This window comes from Melanostigma gelatinosum (genome assembly GCF_949748355.1).
Source record: "Melanostigma gelatinosum genome assembly, chromosome: 3".
NCBI lineage: Eukaryota > Metazoa > Chordata > Actinopteri > Perciformes > Zoarcidae > Melanostigma > Melanostigma gelatinosum.
The window spans coordinates 23,200,892-23,219,288 of NC_136636.1; the positions used below are offsets into that span (position 1 = coordinate 23,200,892).

Here is an 18,397-nt window from a genome sequence, read left to right on the forward strand (position 1 = left end):
GAAAAGGACCTGCTGCAACTATTTCAAAGCCAAAAGGCACAAGTTGGGAGTTAATTCATAATGTTGGTCGATGCTTTAATTGTCTCAGCAGAACAAATCAGTGGCTCACAGTGACTCCAGCTGCTCCTCTGAGGATGCTGGGGTGTTACCCGAAAATGGGAAAACAGAGAACACGCACACACTTTCAAAAGAAACAAATCTGTCAACCTTCATCTTCAAACACCAACCAAACAAATCATGACAATGAGCAATTTTAAATACCTTTTGTCTTTAATGTATTTACAAGCTTTAATCTGCTCTGTAGGTCTGAAGTATTACAAGCATTTCACGTTCAGCGACCTTGGCCATTTGCTTTTTAATGTTGCAATTTTTTGCTCGTTTCATTTCAATGTATCCGGTTTGTTCATCTGCATTTGTTTTGACAGTTCTGTGGACTGACTTGCATCGCTTCTCGAATGCATACCTCTGCCTCTCACGAGGCGTATGTACAAATCAACGTAGAGCTAGCCAAGGCTGAGGGAAACGCCTTCTGGTTATTAGGCGATAACCTTTGACCTCAAAACGTCATACACGGACAACGTTAATAGCTTCTGGGCATCCTCTCCTTTTTATCTCTGCTTCCCTGTCATCCCAAAATAACTTTGTTTGACCCTGTTTTAAACCAAACAGTGTGGAATCCAGGGAGGCTATTTATTTCACAATTATTATTTTGTTATGATAATTAATTATTTTGTTATTTCTGTTGTTCTCATTTGTGAGCATCTGCAAATGTTAAATAACTTTCATATTTGCAGTCCTTAAAAAAATAATAAATTAAAGAGTCCAGAGCCTATGTAGCTTTTAAGTCTCTTCTTAAAAAGTAACAAAACAAAAGTAAGTTAAAATTTAAAACAAAAATATTTTCTATGTATAATACAGGTATTTAGTGCTTCCGCCGTTGGAATCCAAACTCAAAATGGCGGCATGTTTTCCGAACCGTACCGCAGAAAAAAATTCCAGCCGTAAAACATGTCGTCCTGCCCACACACCCATTTTGAATGTTTATTTGTTCTGCTGTCAGGATGCAGTTCTACTACGTCGCGTCCCCCGACGTCCTCCCTCGTCAATTGTCTTCCGACTCCTCCTCCGCTTCCCGCAGCCAGGTGAAGAAGGCCGTGACAGACTTGAGGGCCACACCTTTACCCTGCTGCTCGGCAGGGTCTTTGCTCGTCTCCCACTTGTAGAAAGCGTCCTCCGAGATCACGTCCTCGTCATACAGACAGTCAAAGAACATCCGGAGAAGGTCTGGAAGACAAAAGACGCATCAGTCATCACTTTGGCTCCGACAAGGATTCATGAAGTGAAAGAACGTTCTGTCCTGCTGTAGAAGTTCTGTTTGATACTTTTCTTTAAATGTAGCTTTCTCTTGCTGATTTCTCTGATGTTACTAAACAAAGCTTTATTGTTACACATTAGAATAATCTGAATATCGGAGAAAAACTGACCGTAGAAACATTTGTAAACTACCTTCTCCAGGTCAACAATGAATTGAATCTGAACTTTTAAATCGGACACGGACGAGCAGTCCTCTAAGTGCTCAGGACATTTTTTATTTGAGCATCTGTAATTCCATGACAACCGGGCAAGCTCCATCTGCTGATGAAGATCATGCGACATGATCGATAGCTTCGTACCTGCTACGAAACAGGCCGTGTGCTGAGATGATATTTTCTGCAATAAGCTTGGTTAAAATGATTTATGTCTTCTCTGATGAATCACAGTTCTCTCCTCCTAATGAAACCGAGATGCAGCACTTACTTGGAGGCTGATCGAGGGCGACGATCAGCGCCTGAAGTGCATAAAGTGCTTGCAGCTGTCGCTCAGTGTCTGAGTTAAGGTACTTGAGTAATACAGACAATCTCCACTGGATGATGGCCGTGTCCACTCGACAGTTGGTGTTATCATCTGTTCGGTAAAGCGGGATGGAGAGTGAGTGATATGAAATCAGTGGTGGCATTTCAGCAGAATAGAGGAGTTTCTCCTCCAGGTGGCGGAGTGCTTACCTTTCACTGCTGCCTTACACACAGCTGTCATCAAAGCCCTCAGGAAGGGCGACGAGCTCATCTGAGATTCATCTAGGGTTGCCTGGGAAATAGAGCACAGAGGAGGAGTGGGGGGGAACACACAATGTGTCAATTTCACATGGTTCAACACGTCTTAGCAGTTGTGCTACAAAAGAACAGGAAACAGCTTTAAGTCTTGTTTTGTTTTATTATTATTATTATTATTAAATGTTTCTTCTCATTACAGGCTGCCTCTCTGAATTTAAGTCACTAGCTTGCAGAGTTTAATAGTTGCTCCTCTAAGAAATGTGTCACTTCTCATACCTCCACCCAGTCAAAGATCTGCTCGTCGCTGGCCATGTCCTCCAGGAGGAGTTTCTCCAGCTGCTGGCTCAGCTCCTCAGGAGACAAGATCTTTTTGGACAGAGCCTCCTCGGGACCGGAGCCGTCCGACAGAACGAACTGGAGTTTCTGTTCGCATCGAGACGAGAGGACGTGGACACGATGGGGAGGTGACAATAAAAGAGGTAGATGATGAAATGGGAAAAAGAAAGAGTGAGGAGGGGGTCGGAGGATAATGTGCTCTCTGTCCACTTTTTGTCTTATGATAGTATCAAGAAAACCAAATGCTAGTGACTGAGATTTCCTACAATTTTGGTATTCTAGATTTGAGCGGAGGCCTTTATCACAAACCTGTTCTGAGATGAAAGCCTCAACGTCCTCTTCCTCTGGCAGGAAGTCGGTCCAGTCGAGGCCAGATTCCCTCCACAAAGAACCCACAGTCCTATGGCTCTGTGGAGACAAGAGGAGACAACATTGCACCTCTCTTCTCTGACATAACTTATTTTTATTTTCTCTCTGGTCTCCAGGTAAAAAGATTTCAACGAGCCGATTCAGCCATAATTAGCTACAAATCAACCATGTCCATGATTTGACTTCTGTAGTAAATAACCGGGAGCAACAATGAAAGTGCATTTATTTTGTCCTTACTCTTGGCTTTTACGTTCAAATCCATTTCACCAAAATATCACCGATATAAATCACCTTGATGGACCTTTAAGTGAACATCATCGATTACACGTGTACAACTACAATGGAGCTATTGATGAAAGTCCACTGGCTTTATAATAAGAGCAGGTATCTTAATTACTCAATTGAAGATTGAACGTGTTGCTTACCATTTGTTTGCATAGTATGTGCAGTATTTCAGAGATTAAGATCCCAGCTCTTCCCACAGGAAGCAAAGGTTTGCTTAATTCACTGTGAACAAACAGATGAACGGAGAAGTTTAATAACACAATGAACCACTTGAGACGATTTGCTGTGCAGCCATAAGGGCCCGTTAAAGTTTCCTCCATGTATCTTGAACTTTAGTAAAGCCTAAAATGAACCCAGGAAATGAGAACAGAGAAGAGGAACATGAACGAGAAAAATGTTGCGCGAAGAACAAGAAACATGTAATTATGTTCATCAAGGAAAATATTGATCAAAATGTTGTTCTGTGGAAGTGAACACAAATTTCATCTGCGCACACGAATCAAACATCACAATTGGTCTGATATATTCTGAGCAAACACACCAAATCTGACTGTATTTTTAGTATGCAGCGAGTGACGGGTGTCGTACCTAAAGAGCTCTCTCATAGAGAAGCCCCCTTCCTTCAGCACCGGGGTGAGCAGCTCGCCCAGGTACAGCCAGATGTGGGGAATGTCGATGGACATGTCGTCCGCTTGTTCCAGCATGTCTGCAAACCTGAGGAAACAGACACCGCGGTGGTTAGGAAGCGACGTATAACACAATGTTCCTCTGGAAGGTGACACACTAGACGTGTACAAACGATATTTAAGCACCAACAAAATATGGATTTAAACTCAAATTCATTTCAAATTGCATTCATCATGGACCAGAAACATGTCCCTCACGCAAGAAGAAATACACTTCATTCTTTATTTCTATTTGGCATTCATTTAAAGTTTCCCTTTTGAGTTTGACAGTTCTGAATTTGGGTGCAGTGACTGACTGCACTGTTCTTCTCTGGAACGATGGCGTTTCACCCCCATCAAGCAGAAACCTAAGTGTCACTTTAGGCATTTTTAAGCTATTTGTTTCAAAATTACAGATTTTAAAAGTTGATTTTAAAAAGCGATTGGACAAATGAATCGACATTTGATTGTTATTTACAAACACGTGAAGTTGCATGTACTTTGTTTGATTCCAAAATCAGAAACGGTCGGCGATTTTCTCATGAGCAACCACGATACAAACAAGAGACTAGTTTGTAACAATGGGTTATCTTCAGAGAAATGCTTGAGCTGAGTTAAAAGGCGAATGATACGCATTTGTTCATGAGAATATGTACAGTTAAAGCAAGAAAAGCTTCTTGGCTGGACGAAGAACAGAATGCCGAAAGCAGCAATTAAGGGAAGAGACAACAAAAGGTGGCCATGAAGTCTGGTGATGCAGCCGGTTGGGAGTCCTACTGAGAAACCAAGTGGAGTAAGTGTGACAGTAAGAAACTCTGGGCAACTATAAATAATATTCTGGGTACATCTGTGGATAACACTGCAATGACTCATGGGGATGCCAATAAACAAACCCCAAAATCATTGGATCGGGAAATTTTAGAATAAATCAATATTCCCACTTTATGGGAACACGGCAGTCACAATAACAAGAAGCAGGCGCAGTCGGTTGCCTGGTTTTACGGCTGAGTCAAAGAAGTGGGTGAACTGACCCTTTGAAGAACTGAGGTTTGGGCAGGATGCCCTGCTGCACCAGCTGGAAGAGGAGCTGGCCCATGTGGTCCCGAGTTATCTGACTCCTCTCCAGGGTCGACTCCACCCCGACACGCACAAAGATGTGCAGCTGAGAGCCCAGGTCGAGCTCGTCCACACACTGAACAGCCTCCTGCAGAAAAACAAAGGAATACGATCGAGACTGAAGCTAGTGAGAGAAGAGGAACTCGAACACTACATGCATCTGAATTCTATGAGTCGTCGCATGGGCAGTGGTTCAAGGACAACGATTAAAGCTGTGGTTCTGATGTTAACAACGTTGTCGTTAAAGAGCAACACATTAAAAAGGGACAGCTGAGATTATTTTCACTATATTGAGAATATTTCCTCTCCTTTACTTTGACTTGATCCAGGCAGGGGTAGACCTGCAACTCCTGTGTTGTATAAGGTAAAATAACTGTTGTTGTCAAAGGAGTCAGTAGCTTTGAAGAGAACATAGATGGATGCAACATCTTCAGGTCCACGTTGGAAGGGCTGTCTTACAGCAAGGTAAAGGGGTGACCAAACATAGCGTACTCTTAAACTAACATTGCTTTTCTTTTAGGTGGCTAAAATGCATTTTGCTGCTGCCTCCGTCCACAGCAGTAAATACTTAGTTTCCCTGAACATACTCCTGTCTGTTTCTCCAATCTACTGCAGGTAAAACACTGACTACGGATAAGACTCATAGATCCCCACCGCGCAAAATCAGAACTATCCCATTTATCGATATACTTTTAAAAAGTTTGAAAATACTGATGCATCTGCTGCTGATCTCCTTGTGAATCTCAGTACCTTGTAGTCGTTTATGTGCAGGAACTCGTCGATGATGGACTTGGACTTCCTCTCCGTCTCGTCCTCAGAGATAGGAGGTCTTTCCGCGGTCTGGACCACTGGCTCAGGTTTCACTGTCGACGTTAACAACAACAGTCACAACAGTGTCTGTCTGGATGAAAATCCATGTTTGGTCGACTCTGATTGAATCACATAAGCAACAACTTACTCTATTCCGACTTCAATACATATACTTTGTTTAAAATCTTTAATTTATTATACTTTCAAAAAGGTACAATCTTTTTTAATCGAGATGTATGTTTTTAGGGACAGTTTATCTAAGAATATAATATTCACTGACTAAACTAAAAGACACGCATAACAGCATCACAGCCAAAGCTAATTAAAAGTGATGCGCGACACAGTTTTACAGCAACAAAATGAGACGCAAGGGCATTAACCCCCAAAGATCACAAATACTACCGAAACAAATTGACTTTATAGCTCTGCGTGCCGTTAGTGAGCGGGTAGACTACATTGGCTTGTGGCCCAATATTTAGTGGCTAGATATATACACATGTATTTGCTGGAGAATCCTACAAGAAATCATGAGCATACAAGCCACCGGGGAGCTACAAACACAAGCATTTCTGATCATTCGTAGACGTGATCCTTTTGTTTTCAATCTGCTGTTGCTCCTAAATTGATTGACACATGTAATACAAGAGAAACAATATATAATGCACGTAAATGAGGTAAGAGTTAAGATATTTATGTTTTCTGATGTCATTAATGGTGCATCAATGGTGTATCCAGGACATCTGATGCCAAACCAGACTAGTTCATGGCTTAAATCTCAGAACCAGATCATCCATGTGGTGTCACTAGAGACAGTTTAAACTCAAATATGCTTTCAATGTCCGTCCAAGTGTTGTGCAGCGCCGTGTGTCTCACCAGGTTCCCTGACTGGGCTGCGCTCCGGCTCCGTTTTGTCCTCGGTGACACTCTGTCTCCGGGGCTCGGCTCCCTCTCCCTCCCGGTCTCTCCGCGGCTCCTCGGGGGTGGGACTCTCCAGCAGGTCCTTCGAACTGCCCGCCCTGGTGAACGGTCCGGGCCGTGACGACGGAGGGGCAGAGATCACCGGCTTCTCACTGCGTTCTCTCGTCGCACTGTTACGACTGCCGGGAGAAGAAAAAAAGCTCGAGTCAATCAGGATGTTTGACAATGAGAGCGTGACTACCAGAAGCACGTGGTGTTGTTGTTTACCTTCCCAGAATTCTCCTGGAGTCAAAGTCTGGGTTCTGTGGAGGAGTGGTGGAGGGCTGAGGTGAAGGCGTCGACTGCAGCGCAGAGTAACGATTGAGGCCAGCTGTCCGTGATAGTTCTGTTGTGAACAGAAAGGTTAGAAGAGACACAAATTACCAGAAAATTAAGGGTAATGCTCGTGGATCAATAGAGTTCAGGTGATTGCAGCATCAAGAGGGAAAGAAAATACAAAATTCAATGCTGATCAATAGGAAAAACAATCTCCAGTGAGCTTCAGGATCAAACTAAAAGCATCAGTAAGAATCTATGGAGGTGCTAAACCTATATTTGATTTGACAAGTTCTGTAACTTTCTTAAATCGAACAATGGCCGTTTGGAACAGCTGTCAACATTTCTGTCTTCATGGTCATACGACACATCATACTTCTTTTAAGGCATACTGACACCGTAACCATGTGACATTTAGGCAAGTTTCAGCTACAATCTCAAAGAAGTTTACGATTGTTACAACCCAAACATTGATGTCAAAAACCAGTCATTCAGTAAAATCTGAGCAGAGAGCGAGCTCCACCTCTGAGGCTCCTTCAGTGTTTTGCTTCTTTGAACTGGCCTCTCAAACACAAGATGAGATGTGCTTTGCTGTGTAACAAACACGGTTTCCCCCCCCCCCCCCCCCCTCGTCACTTCAGGTCCGCACGATATCGCCAACTCCTGCAATGTTCCGTCCCACTGTGGTCTTGGATGAGTTCCTACATGTTTTCTTACCCGAGTCACTGGCCTTGGCTCCTCCACTGCTGCCCTTCCCCCACGTGACTTGAGCCCGGGGGCCCAGCTGGATCTTCTCATCCATTTGAGGCTGCAGAAAGAGAATCATTTAAGAACAGGCTGCAAGCACACATGGAAACCATCAACAGCAAACGGGCAAACGAGGACACCGTTTGAGACCAGATGAGTGAAGCAGACTTAACCCTGCAGGTACATTTTGATTGTCCGTTTAACGCTCTGAGCTGCCAGAAATAACACGCATCAATCAGCGCAGACACTCATATGCTTGTGTCATATAACAGTCACAATCTGCTGACAGAGCCCTCCCTGATATATGCAGATCACTTGCTCACTGATCATGCTTACGTTTTGTTCACTAAATTCTTCTGTAGTGCATCTATCCATCTTTTACACCGGTTTATTTGTAGTCAGGGTCTCAAGAACGCACTGGTGAAAACCTTTGATTCAAGATATAAGTAGCACACAAGATGCAGTGTGTGCCATGTAGTGTATTACAAGAACTGTCAACAAGGATTAGTAAAATGACTGTTCTCATAGTGGACCCAACACCAAGAACATGGCAGAATTCCTCCTGCAGGGGGAACTAGTTTTCTTTTTACAAATCAGTACCGCGTGGGTCCAACAGGGGGACGGAGTGCTACTGAACATGAACCACCATAATGTGGATCACAAGAGGACAGGGCCAGTGAATAAGTACACACGATGAAACACAGGATTATTCTTGTTTTTTTTTTTACCTCCTTGTCTCAATTCCTAAAATGCATCTCGAAGAGATGGGAGGCTTGCCGGAGGGGCCATGAGCGAGGATGCACATGTGTACACTTTGCAAAGGTCTTTTTACGGCACCCGAGACGTACAACAGAGGCGTGGCATATTTTTGTCACATTATGCCACGTTGTGAATAGAATTAAAAGTAAATATACAAGTTGTCATGAACACAGTTCTTCTGACAGAGATCATAAAATAAAGCGGTAGAAAACAAAACAACGCGCGCCCTGAAGCGTACATGTCTTTAGTTAAATGCCCGTTTCCTCGACTCCTCTCTCCTCGTCTCTTCCTCGCCTCCACCGCTCGCATCTCTCAGTGGGAGGGACTAAGACGCGAGGAAAGAAGGCGAGGAAAGGCATCAAGGATGCATGTACACATCGTGAAGTGAGTAGAACCCCCCCCCCCCTGTATTGTAGCGCTTGCTTGGTTCATATGCAAGAGGCAGCAGCATGTCTCACCTTGGAGATTTTTGGGATCTTGGTGGGGTCGATGGTCCTGCTGTTCTTTGTCACGGGCACAGTGTTCCAGGTCTCTTCCCTCTGCACGCGCTGATCCCTCTGTTCTCTTTGCTCTCTGGGATCTACGAGGCCAACACACACGCACACACGCACACTAATGGTATGTCATTCATTGAGTGGACAGCCAAAGCTGACAAAATGACATTTTTGACGGTTTTGCGCTAGACATGAGAAATGATAGGTCAGCTAACAGATGGGATGGACCGGGAGGGCTTCCTGTCTGCTGTTGGGCACAATAGCGTCTCTGCAGGCCACAGGGACAGGAAATCTCTCAGTATGCTCGCAGGCTTCCTGAGTCACCGTCGCTGTGCCGACTGTGAGCCCTAAAGAGGATTTAGAGCGCGGTTCTGACCTGGCCGTCTCTTGCTGTCCTTGGAGAGCATTTGCTGGTGCACTTTCCTCTGCTCCTCCTGCTCTTCAATCTTTGCCTCCTTGTGGATCTGCTCGATGGTTTTCGGGCCCTGGTCGGCTCTCCTGGACACCCAGTTGTGCTGGAAGAATAACGAGAACCACAAATGACCTCAGAACTGACTCGAGCAGTAATGTCAGCTTCAGCAGTTCATCACGGATTGATTTCACTTGAGCCGAGCCGTTTCAAATGAAAGCCCAGATTAATACACAGCGTCGGAGGGTTTCATTAAAGCAGATGTATCGGTTCAGATATAAAGACGTTTTTTAAGCGCAGAGGAATATTCAAAGACTGTCAGTTATGATCATTGACTAACTCAGACACATGTGTTAACGTCAGTTTCAGCTTTCACTACGACCCTTCATTTGTTTTATTCGTATTCCTTTCATTCCATGATGCTGAACATGCCGTTTTTGTTTTTATACACTGCGCAGCCCAAGCAGCCTTGCTCATTTTTTATTTGACAAGAGCGCAGCACGGCCCGGCTCAAATGTGTGTTTCCAGAGTCTTGCAGGAGACAGCGACATGAATTCAAACAGCTTGTGTTAGGCAAGAGTCACTGCAGGAGAGAATCACAGTGCAGACGTCTCCGTTGGATAAAAACGCACACGACGCTCGTCATGTTAAGACGTTTGCCCCTTGTTTGCCTCTGTGGGAGCCCAGGAAACGTCCATGTGCCCTCCAAATATGTATTTATGTGTTCAATAAACTAAACAACAAACTGCTGAAATAGAACAGACAATAGACTGTGTGCAGGTGAGCTTTCATGGTTGTAACATAGATGACTGTGTATTGACAGAGGTGCAACAATATTGTTTTGCAGAGAAAGATATTGATTGAAAGAGGGGAATTCTCTTGTTTTGTTGTCATATTGAACAGCCCTAATCTGACTTTACACCTACATACAGTATATATGGATTAATGCACACTATGTCTGATGATTCCTGTTTAACAGCCACTGGAAAACAATACTAAACACAGAACTGTGTGCAGAATATGTGATCACATTGTACTGTGTGGACAGTTTACTTTACTTTCCACAAGAAACTGTTCTGTGTAAAAAAATAAAGATCAACACAATCACATGTTAATGGCAGTTGTTGGTGTTTGTTGTTTTTTAAAAATTCATTCACCATTTTAATCTATCAATAGACGTTGTAGTGACCGTTGCTTCCCAATAAAAAGCCACTATGGTTGCTGTAATGCCTGTTCTGACGCGTGCCATAAATAACATAGTCCAGTTTAGAATATAGGTATTTTATTCCTCACATAATCAGAGTTCACCACTTTTCCTTCCAGTTATGCATTTCTCCATTACACCAATAAATCATAACACTTGCCTTTGTTACCTCTGCACGGTCAAAAACTGTTTGCTTCTACCTATGAGCAACACCTGTGGCCTGACTCACAGCGCCACTACCGCCCCATGTGGTGGGAGGTTGTACATAAACACAAACAACAAAATGGCTCTTACAGACGTACAGAACACATCTGTGTTTAAACATTGTAGTGCCATCAATGACTTTTAATATTATAGGAAACCGATATGGGAAAGTTGTACTCTTTTAATGCAGCGCTATCTGCTGTCCAACACACACACACACACACACACTCTCTCACCAATCTGAGGTCCATAATGTCTTGCAGCATGAAGCGTATCCGAGATGACGTCTTCCTCTCCTTGACGATCTTTTCCATCTGATTGAAATACTGATCCATCCGGGGCTGAGGGGGGAGGGAGAGAGCGAGAGAGGAGGTTCTTTTCAGACATGAAGGTTATTTTCTCAACCTCTCTGTTGAATCTAATGGACAGCAAGTTTCAGGGATTTCCACATTATTACACTAAACTGACTGATTGGTCCGTTTGTTACTCGGAGCAGAGGCCATCCGGACCGCCCAAGATGAAATTGGAACAATTTGGGAGACGGTAGAACTACAACTGTAATAGCCCAGAAAGCACAAAACCAATTCACTGGAATGGTCCGACATTAAAACGCCCATGTTCACAAAATCACCAAAATAAACAGGATGAAACTCATCTGAAGGACAAGATGAATTATTAACGTCTAAAACTGTGCTTTTTATGTTGGTCAACAGTGTAAAACTCCTTCAAACGGAAAGTGAACCAAAGCAGAATGAAGTTGCGATGCTGAGTTCCTATCAGTCTCTCTGCTGGTCAGAGGGCTTTCCTCTTGCAGGGTGACTGCTGGAGGATGAGGATCAAACCACACATCGCAGTGCAGCAGAGAGCGAGAGCGCGAAGGCCCTCGGGTCTCGTGTCTCTCCAAGCATCTGAGGACTCTCGCTGTCCAGCTGGGTGTCACTGATGTCAACAGGAGTCAGTCAGACAGAACAAAGCAGAGCATCCACTGTGTGCCTATTCATGTTTCCTCAGAACATACATGAACATTTTCTCCTCCGTCTCTTGAACTGAAGAGAGCCCGGCCAGCGTGGGACCTAATCCCTCCACAACTTTCTCTTTCATGCCTCTCATACCTAGAGCTGAGCGATACATCTATTTTAACAATTCATTTAAATCCATGATGTTAAAAAAGGGAAAATCGATTTGCACCTCAACTTGGGTAATTACGGTAAAGAACTGCCAGAGCTTCCTTAAGCTCCCGTAGTTCATAGTAAACAGGTGAACCACCAACATGGCAGCATGGCTTGTTGTCGAGGGAACCAGTGAGACGCTAACTTCCGAGGTTGGCCTGCAAAAGTATCCCTGCAGCACTCTACACAGAGGCACTTATGTTCGTGGCATCTTAGCAGAGCAGACATGCTGTGCTCATGTCAAAGTGCTGCTGAACAACAGTCCACCTTCTGGCTGAATCCTTGTCAACCATCGCTCTCTGGCTGCAGTAAAACTTGTTTGACTTGCTGGCTCAGAAACAAAACATCAGGTCTGCTTAAAGTGCCAGTGAGCCTCTAAATATGTTAAATATTCCCTCTTTATATTGTATAATACATAATATTTCATTATAATTGTTATCGGAAAATGTACCTGTTTCCTGTCTTTATGCTAAGCTACGTGAACTTGCTGGCAGTAGCTGAGTGGTATCAATCTTCTCATATGACACTCAATTAAGCAAACAAGCGCGTTTCCCGAAATGTAGAATTGGTTTGAACTACTTAAGCTCACTTAATAAATCAGCCTTCTTCTGCGCCTCACCTTGGCCTTCTCAAAGTCCAGGTCCTTGCCGATGGTGGTGAGCAGCCTGCACAGGCACTCCAAGGACTCCTCGTCGTGGTTCTTGAGCAGCTTGACGACACAGTCGTGCATGATGGCCTCCGTCAGCATCTTGAGCTTGAAGAGCTCGCCGATGAACCTGATGTTGCCGATGGAGCGCCGCCGCGCCAAGTCCTTGGCTTCCTGCAGCTCCGCCTGGAGCCGCTCGCGCTCTGTCGTCTGAGGGGACCAATGGAAAAATCAAACAAAATTAACTCACAACATGTCTTTGCTTCGAGTTTCATTCTGTCCCCGGCACTAAAAACGCTTTGGCACAGCCAGAAATCCAGTGTCACGCTAAAGTAATTCATTGAGCACAAACCGATGCAGCAGAGTCCAGCTCTTTCTGCTTCCTCTCAAACACCACGTCGTCCACCTTGTCTTTCTCAAACTCCTTCTGGCAGCGGTTTAGCAGCAGCTTGCGGAAGTTCACTGTGGTGTTGGGTTTGTCTGTCATGGGCACCTTGAGCTGCACAGGAACAGTAGACACGGTGGACATAGTCAAGAAACAGAAGTATTAACACAACTTAGGTGACAAACAAAACCTTGAAATATGTTTAAAGGAAACTTCAGCACATCTCTTAACATTTCCATGTGTGGATTATTACCTAAAAGCCCTGTACATATGCTAAATGTATGGTTAGGGTTACCAACTGATAGCTATCATGTTTCTTTAAAAAGAAAGAAATAAAAAAACTGTTTCTTATTGCAGAAATGCATATTAAATGAATCGTGACCCATTTAAAGGAATCATTAAGAGAGGCAGTATTTCATATTTTACAACCAACAAATTCAATCCAAATAGAAAAGATGGCCCTCTTTCCACCTCCCTCTAATATAGATTAAGGGTGTAACACATCTCACCATTTCATCACAAAATGATATTGTTCACACTATATCATCGCATTGTATTGAACTGTGTTGTATCGCACAGCATTATGTTGCACCGACGCGTGATGAATCTGAACCCATCGATCCGTTTGTGGCTCACACATTTAGTCAGAGCCGTTGACTGCACATTGAGAGGCAAATTGGATTAGTTTCATTAAAGGAGCGCACATGAGGAGGAAACTGCACCGTCTGTGTAGTTTACTTATTGTCGTGCTAGAAGTCCTGAGCCGTGAATGAACTACAGATGAGGTGAGATTATTCATTCACTTCCTGATCGCTTCTCTGGCCTAAAGTCGACGCGGTGGCTTGCTTACCGTGGCGAGGCAGCGGCACATGTTTCCATAGGCCACGGAGAAGCTGGGCTCGTCGATGGCCTTCTCAAAGACCAGGTCGATGACCCCTTTGAGCCTCTCTTCTGTGTCGATGGTCAGGTCCGTCACCTGCTTCATCAGCTGGTTGAACTTCTGAGGCGTCAGCTTGTTCAGGATGCTGCGGACCTTCTTGAAGAGCTCCTGAGGGGAAACAGTCAATCAAGCATTGTGTTTAAAGATGATCTTACAAACTAACTAATGGCTTGCAATTATTATTGGTTTTTGACAAAGATACCATTTTAAGAAATGCGTATTTTCCATGATAACGTCTATTTATTACGTAAAGTTGTTTCACACCGAAGCAGAGAAACTCTTCGACTGAGAAATAACAACTAAACTCTCATTTTGTTTAGTTAGATCAGACGATTGATTCTGCAACTTTCTAAAATGTAAAGCTCTTCACTCTAGTGAATTTTAATGAATAAAAACAAGTCTGGTAAACTCCTCTCTTGTGTCATCTTTTGTGTGTTTGTGGACAGGCGTGTGTGTATATTTGGATCTACCTGTGTGTCTTGCACCGCGGGATCGTCTGCAAGGACCTCCGCCCTCTTCAGGCCCGGTTTCCAGGCATTCTCGGATTTTTTCAGCTGAATCTCATCAACCGACACGTTCATGATGATCTTCCTGGGTGGAGGCCGCCGAGCCCCAATGTTCATAAGCTGTGAACGCAGTGAAAAGAATACCACGCGTCAATATTCCTTTTAGCTACAAGTTGTCAGTCACAACAACACATCGTCTATTATCGTGAAAAACAACAAAATATGACAAAAAAAAAAACATAAAACAAAGATACAGGACTTAAAAAGGTAGCTGCCACTTCCTTGTAATTCACGGCCAAATGAGCGCCTGTGTCCATATTGTGTCTTTTTCTGGCAGAAAAGTGCTTGCAGGGCGATTGGGGAGCGCACCAACCTGAGGATGTTTATCCTCATTCTCTGTCTGGTTGAGCTTTTCACTGCTAGAGCTGACAGCCGTAATGTCAGAGCAAGGAGGGAGACAACGCGTCCAGCGATAAAAACACTCACCAGCAACATTCTGTATAGGCCCCGGCCGATCTAATGCCACAAATGGGCTTTTCGGTCTGTGTTGAGATTTGTTAAGTGTCTGCGTGACATATAAAGCCCAGGATGGATGTACACAGCCAAGCTTCTCCTCTATTTTCTACAGTGACGTGTCACCAGTGCTTTTCTGAAAAGTTCAGAGACTTTCAACTCGCCGCGCTCGCTCAAAGCGGCCGGGCAAAAAAAGGCGGAACTCTCTAGGCGGCCGCATATGCTCTCCCCTCATTGGGAACAGTTGAAAAAAGACGGATAAAAAATGCTTTATGGACACAGGCCCAGCCTCTCCACATTACTTTGTGAAATAAATACGAAAATAAAGAACATAAAAATCTGCTGGACCTGAACTGCCTCTGCATTGTCCAGAAGAACAGCTACACTCTTATGTGTTGCTGCGTTTGAGTATGTTTATTCCAAATCAGACAATTCTTGACTCTGACGATGGTACAAATGTGTTTGGAGTGTTTTCTGTGTTGAATCAGCCACTGAATACTTTTGGACTTTGGCTGACACCAACTGGAACCAAGTACCTCAAATTGTATCCCATTATCCTCAGACAATTACGCAAAAGTTTGAAAGATGTGGCGTATCCATTTCATTTTTTCCCCACTGAATTTCTCAATTTGAACTCATGATTAAGAGACAACTAGACACATTTTAAGAAAGTTGGAATTGGAGGAGTGTGTGACTTCATGAATGAGCAGCGGCGTGCGTGTGTGTGTGTGTGTTGTTGTGACTCACCGCAGCGCCTCGTCCTCCGGTCATCTGTCTGCCAAAATCTGCGAAAGCAGGTGTGAAATCCGGTCCCCTGGAAATCACCCTGGACTCCACCACTCGAGATGGCAACTTGTTTTGGTTAATCTGCACAACACACAACAGACACAGTCCATCGTCACACACACACACACACACACACACACACACACACACACACACACACAGAAGAGGAGTTGAACAGCAGGGGGAGCAGTGATCCCCATAACAACAGTGGCAATAGGGTGAAAGGAGTCTGCTGAGTGTGCATATGAATGTATGTGCATTTCTAACCCAGTGGTCCCTTAAAGGTGACCCGTCACTCATAATACATTAACAGCTTTTAGTTCATGTATTTTCACTGTACTGGTGATAAATTCTGCTCGGCGGGATTAGCGGGGCCATCAAGAGAGAGAAGTCAGGACCAGATGTGGAGGGGAAGGAAGGAAGACAGCGAGAGAGCAGGGGGGAGATAGTTGTGGGAGAGGAGAGAAGAACAAATCCAGCTCTTTGTCTTTCAGCTGTCCTTGACTTCCTCGTTCCCACTGAGATTTCACTTTCTCCCTCAGAGAAAATGAGACTTTGGGTTTCTGCATCGCAGGTCTGGTTGTTCTTTTTTGGAGAGGTGGGGGAGGGGCATAGGCTCTCAACGCTGCCAAGTGTGACATAATAGCAATGTCATTTTAATCAAAACAGCATTTCGGCGGGGCCATACGCTCCACCCATACACTTGTGTGGATCAGAGGAATGAACCAAACTGTGTGCTGTATCTTTGATCCAGTGCACTCAATCTAACGGACTCAAGTCGTAAAAACAATGCCTGTTGCTTTAATAGCTTAATTGTTTAGTTTTTAAAACCTCAGAAAAGTCAGAATCATTTCCAAGAGCCTGAGGTGAGATTTGTAGCTCGATTCAAAACTTTCCACTTTACTTTTTTAAAGCTACATAAAGAGAAGGAAAGCGACAACCGACAACTTTGAAAAGAAACAACATTCGGCACTGGGGTCTGAGTATTCATGCAGGCCTCTCTGCAACAACTGGCCTACTCACCTTGTCCAGCACCACATCACTGATGGGCGGGAGACCCTCTGGCTTCTGTATGCAGGCGGGCATGAACTGGAAGCCCAACAGGAAGTCCCTGTTGTACTGGCGCTTCCCACTGGACTCGGCCAGGTCTGGACCACCAAGCGGGGTTTGAGAGACAAAGTGCAAATTTATTTCAAGACTGAACTGAAAATAATTGAAGCAAAAGCTGCACTGAGAAAAGACAGTTAAGCTGAACATTTGAATGTCAACACACAGAAATCTATTGACAAAACTGCTGTTTTTTACATTTAAGTTCATAGTAGCTATGTCCAAAGAACGGGGCCCTTCTAACCTTCCTTGTCCTGCGGGGCCCCTGTGGAGTTCTCCTTCTCTCCGGGGGTGACTCCGCTGTCACTGCTCTCCGTCTCCGAGGTGTGACCTGCCCCGTTCCTCATGGGCTCCATCTCCGACTCGCCGTTCTCCTCTGGGACGGCGGGCTTTCCGTCAACCTCGGGGCTGCTGGCAGGAGCCGGAGCAGCGGTGGGGGTGAGGACGGATGGCAGCGGCACCGGGCTGCTGCTCACAGGAGCCGACTGCAGGTCCTGGTCTCCAGCAGGCTGCTCTACTGGCCTGGGCTCGTCCTGTGCGGAGGCAAGGTTCAGTTTTCAGATGATCACGCAATACATCCCTCAGTGCCTGCTATATTAACCGAGAAAGCTAATTTCTCCTGCTCGCACGGCTGTGTCAGCAGTGCCTACATATACCAGGATGCATTGGGAGCTACTGGACGCCTGGACGGTTCCCTCCGGCCGTTTCCTCTGGCACGGCTAATGCAGCTGCATTCTCTGCCTCTCTCCGCTGCATTTCTTCAGCTGCTGATTATCTTAGTCAGCCAAAACACTAAAACATCTCCCCGTTCAGAACACCCTCTACTCTCATATTCTGGGATGCCAAAACAACGAAGTTGGATGCAAGAAGAACAGGTTTTGCAGCTGCAAACGAAGATTTCTTGGTCAATCTAGCGCACACTGAGGAGTTTGTTGATTCAATCCACACAACAGGTGGTCAATTTCCCCTTTAACGGCTGCTGCTGCATAGCTCTCCTTATATTTAAAGACTAGTAGTATTGACATTTCTCCACTTGACACCATCTTTAATTATCAGTTACATGGCAGTAAGGAGGTCATCTGCTGACAGGGTAAAGGGTTTAACTGCAGGAGGAGAAAATGAGAGAAAGAGTGAAGGGAAGAGGACTCAGGAATGGGTCAGGTACAAACAAAAGAGAGCAGGAGGAAACATAGCAGCACAATAGGCTTGTTGCAGTAGGGTTACGCCTATGCTGCTATCATTTACACTACCCCTAGTGTCCTTCTTTGAAATATTATCTGTACACGAACACCATTTAAAAGTAAAAAAAAAGAAAGATGGATGGATTATTCTTTAATTTGTTTATGTTGTGTACCGGTAATTCATGTTGTGTGTGCTATCCTGGCAAGGACGTGCCTGCAAGTGATTTTTCTCAACGACACAATACATTTTCTTTGTCTTCAAAAAATAAACAGCGGCTTTAAGTGGGGGCACTGGATCTGGTCTCCAAACAGAAACAACTGAGTCAATGAGGTCATATTTTGAGTCCAGTGTCAAGCCAGCTTCAATGTACAGCCAAATAGTATTCAATATAAAAACGAAATTGTGAGACACACAGAGTCGAAATCCAAAAGATGAGTTGAAC

General features: G+C 44.5%; 1 protein-coding gene across 7 annotated transcripts in view; it reads right to left on the bottom strand.

Annotated features, from left to right (window-relative positions):
- Positions 1-258: 258 nt before the first annotated feature.
- eif4g3a (eukaryotic translation initiation factor 4 gamma, 3a) overlaps positions 259-18,397 on the bottom strand; it is a 44,154-nt gene continuing 26,015 nt past the window's right edge. For all 7 annotated transcript variants that reach the window (XM_079265355.1, XM_079265357.1, XM_079265358.1 and 4 more), the window contains 22 exons: positions 17,018-17,306; positions 16,690-16,814; positions 15,628-15,747; positions 14,332-14,487; positions 13,772-13,969; positions 12,889-13,035; positions 12,510-12,746; positions 10,958-11,062; positions 9,281-9,419; positions 8,869-8,990; positions 7,622-7,712; positions 6,857-6,974; positions 6,545-6,768; positions 5,612-5,724; positions 4,777-4,949; positions 3,669-3,794; positions 3,221-3,302; positions 2,736-2,834; positions 2,367-2,513; positions 2,043-2,124; positions 1,798-1,944; positions 259-1,284 (listed from right to left, as the gene is read on the bottom strand). In XM_079265355.1, coding sequence (XP_079121481.1) covers positions 1,103-1,284; positions 1,798-1,944; positions 2,043-2,124; positions 2,367-2,513; positions 2,736-2,834; positions 3,221-3,302; positions 3,669-3,794; positions 4,777-4,949; positions 5,612-5,724; positions 6,545-6,768; positions 6,857-6,974; positions 7,622-7,712; positions 8,869-8,990; positions 9,281-9,419; positions 10,958-11,062; positions 12,510-12,746; positions 12,889-13,035; positions 13,772-13,969; positions 14,332-14,487; positions 15,628-15,747; positions 16,690-16,814; positions 17,018-17,306 — 3,222 coding nt within the window. In that variant the 3' untranslated portion in view covers positions 259-1,102. The remainder of the gene's footprint in view (positions 1,285-1,797; positions 1,945-2,042; positions 2,125-2,366; positions 2,514-2,735; positions 2,835-3,220; positions 3,303-3,668; positions 3,795-4,776; positions 4,950-5,611; positions 5,725-6,544; positions 6,769-6,856; positions 6,975-7,621; positions 7,713-8,868; positions 8,991-9,280; positions 9,420-10,957; positions 11,063-12,509; positions 12,747-12,888; positions 13,036-13,771; positions 13,970-14,331; positions 14,488-15,627; positions 15,748-16,689; positions 16,815-17,017; positions 17,307-18,397) is intronic.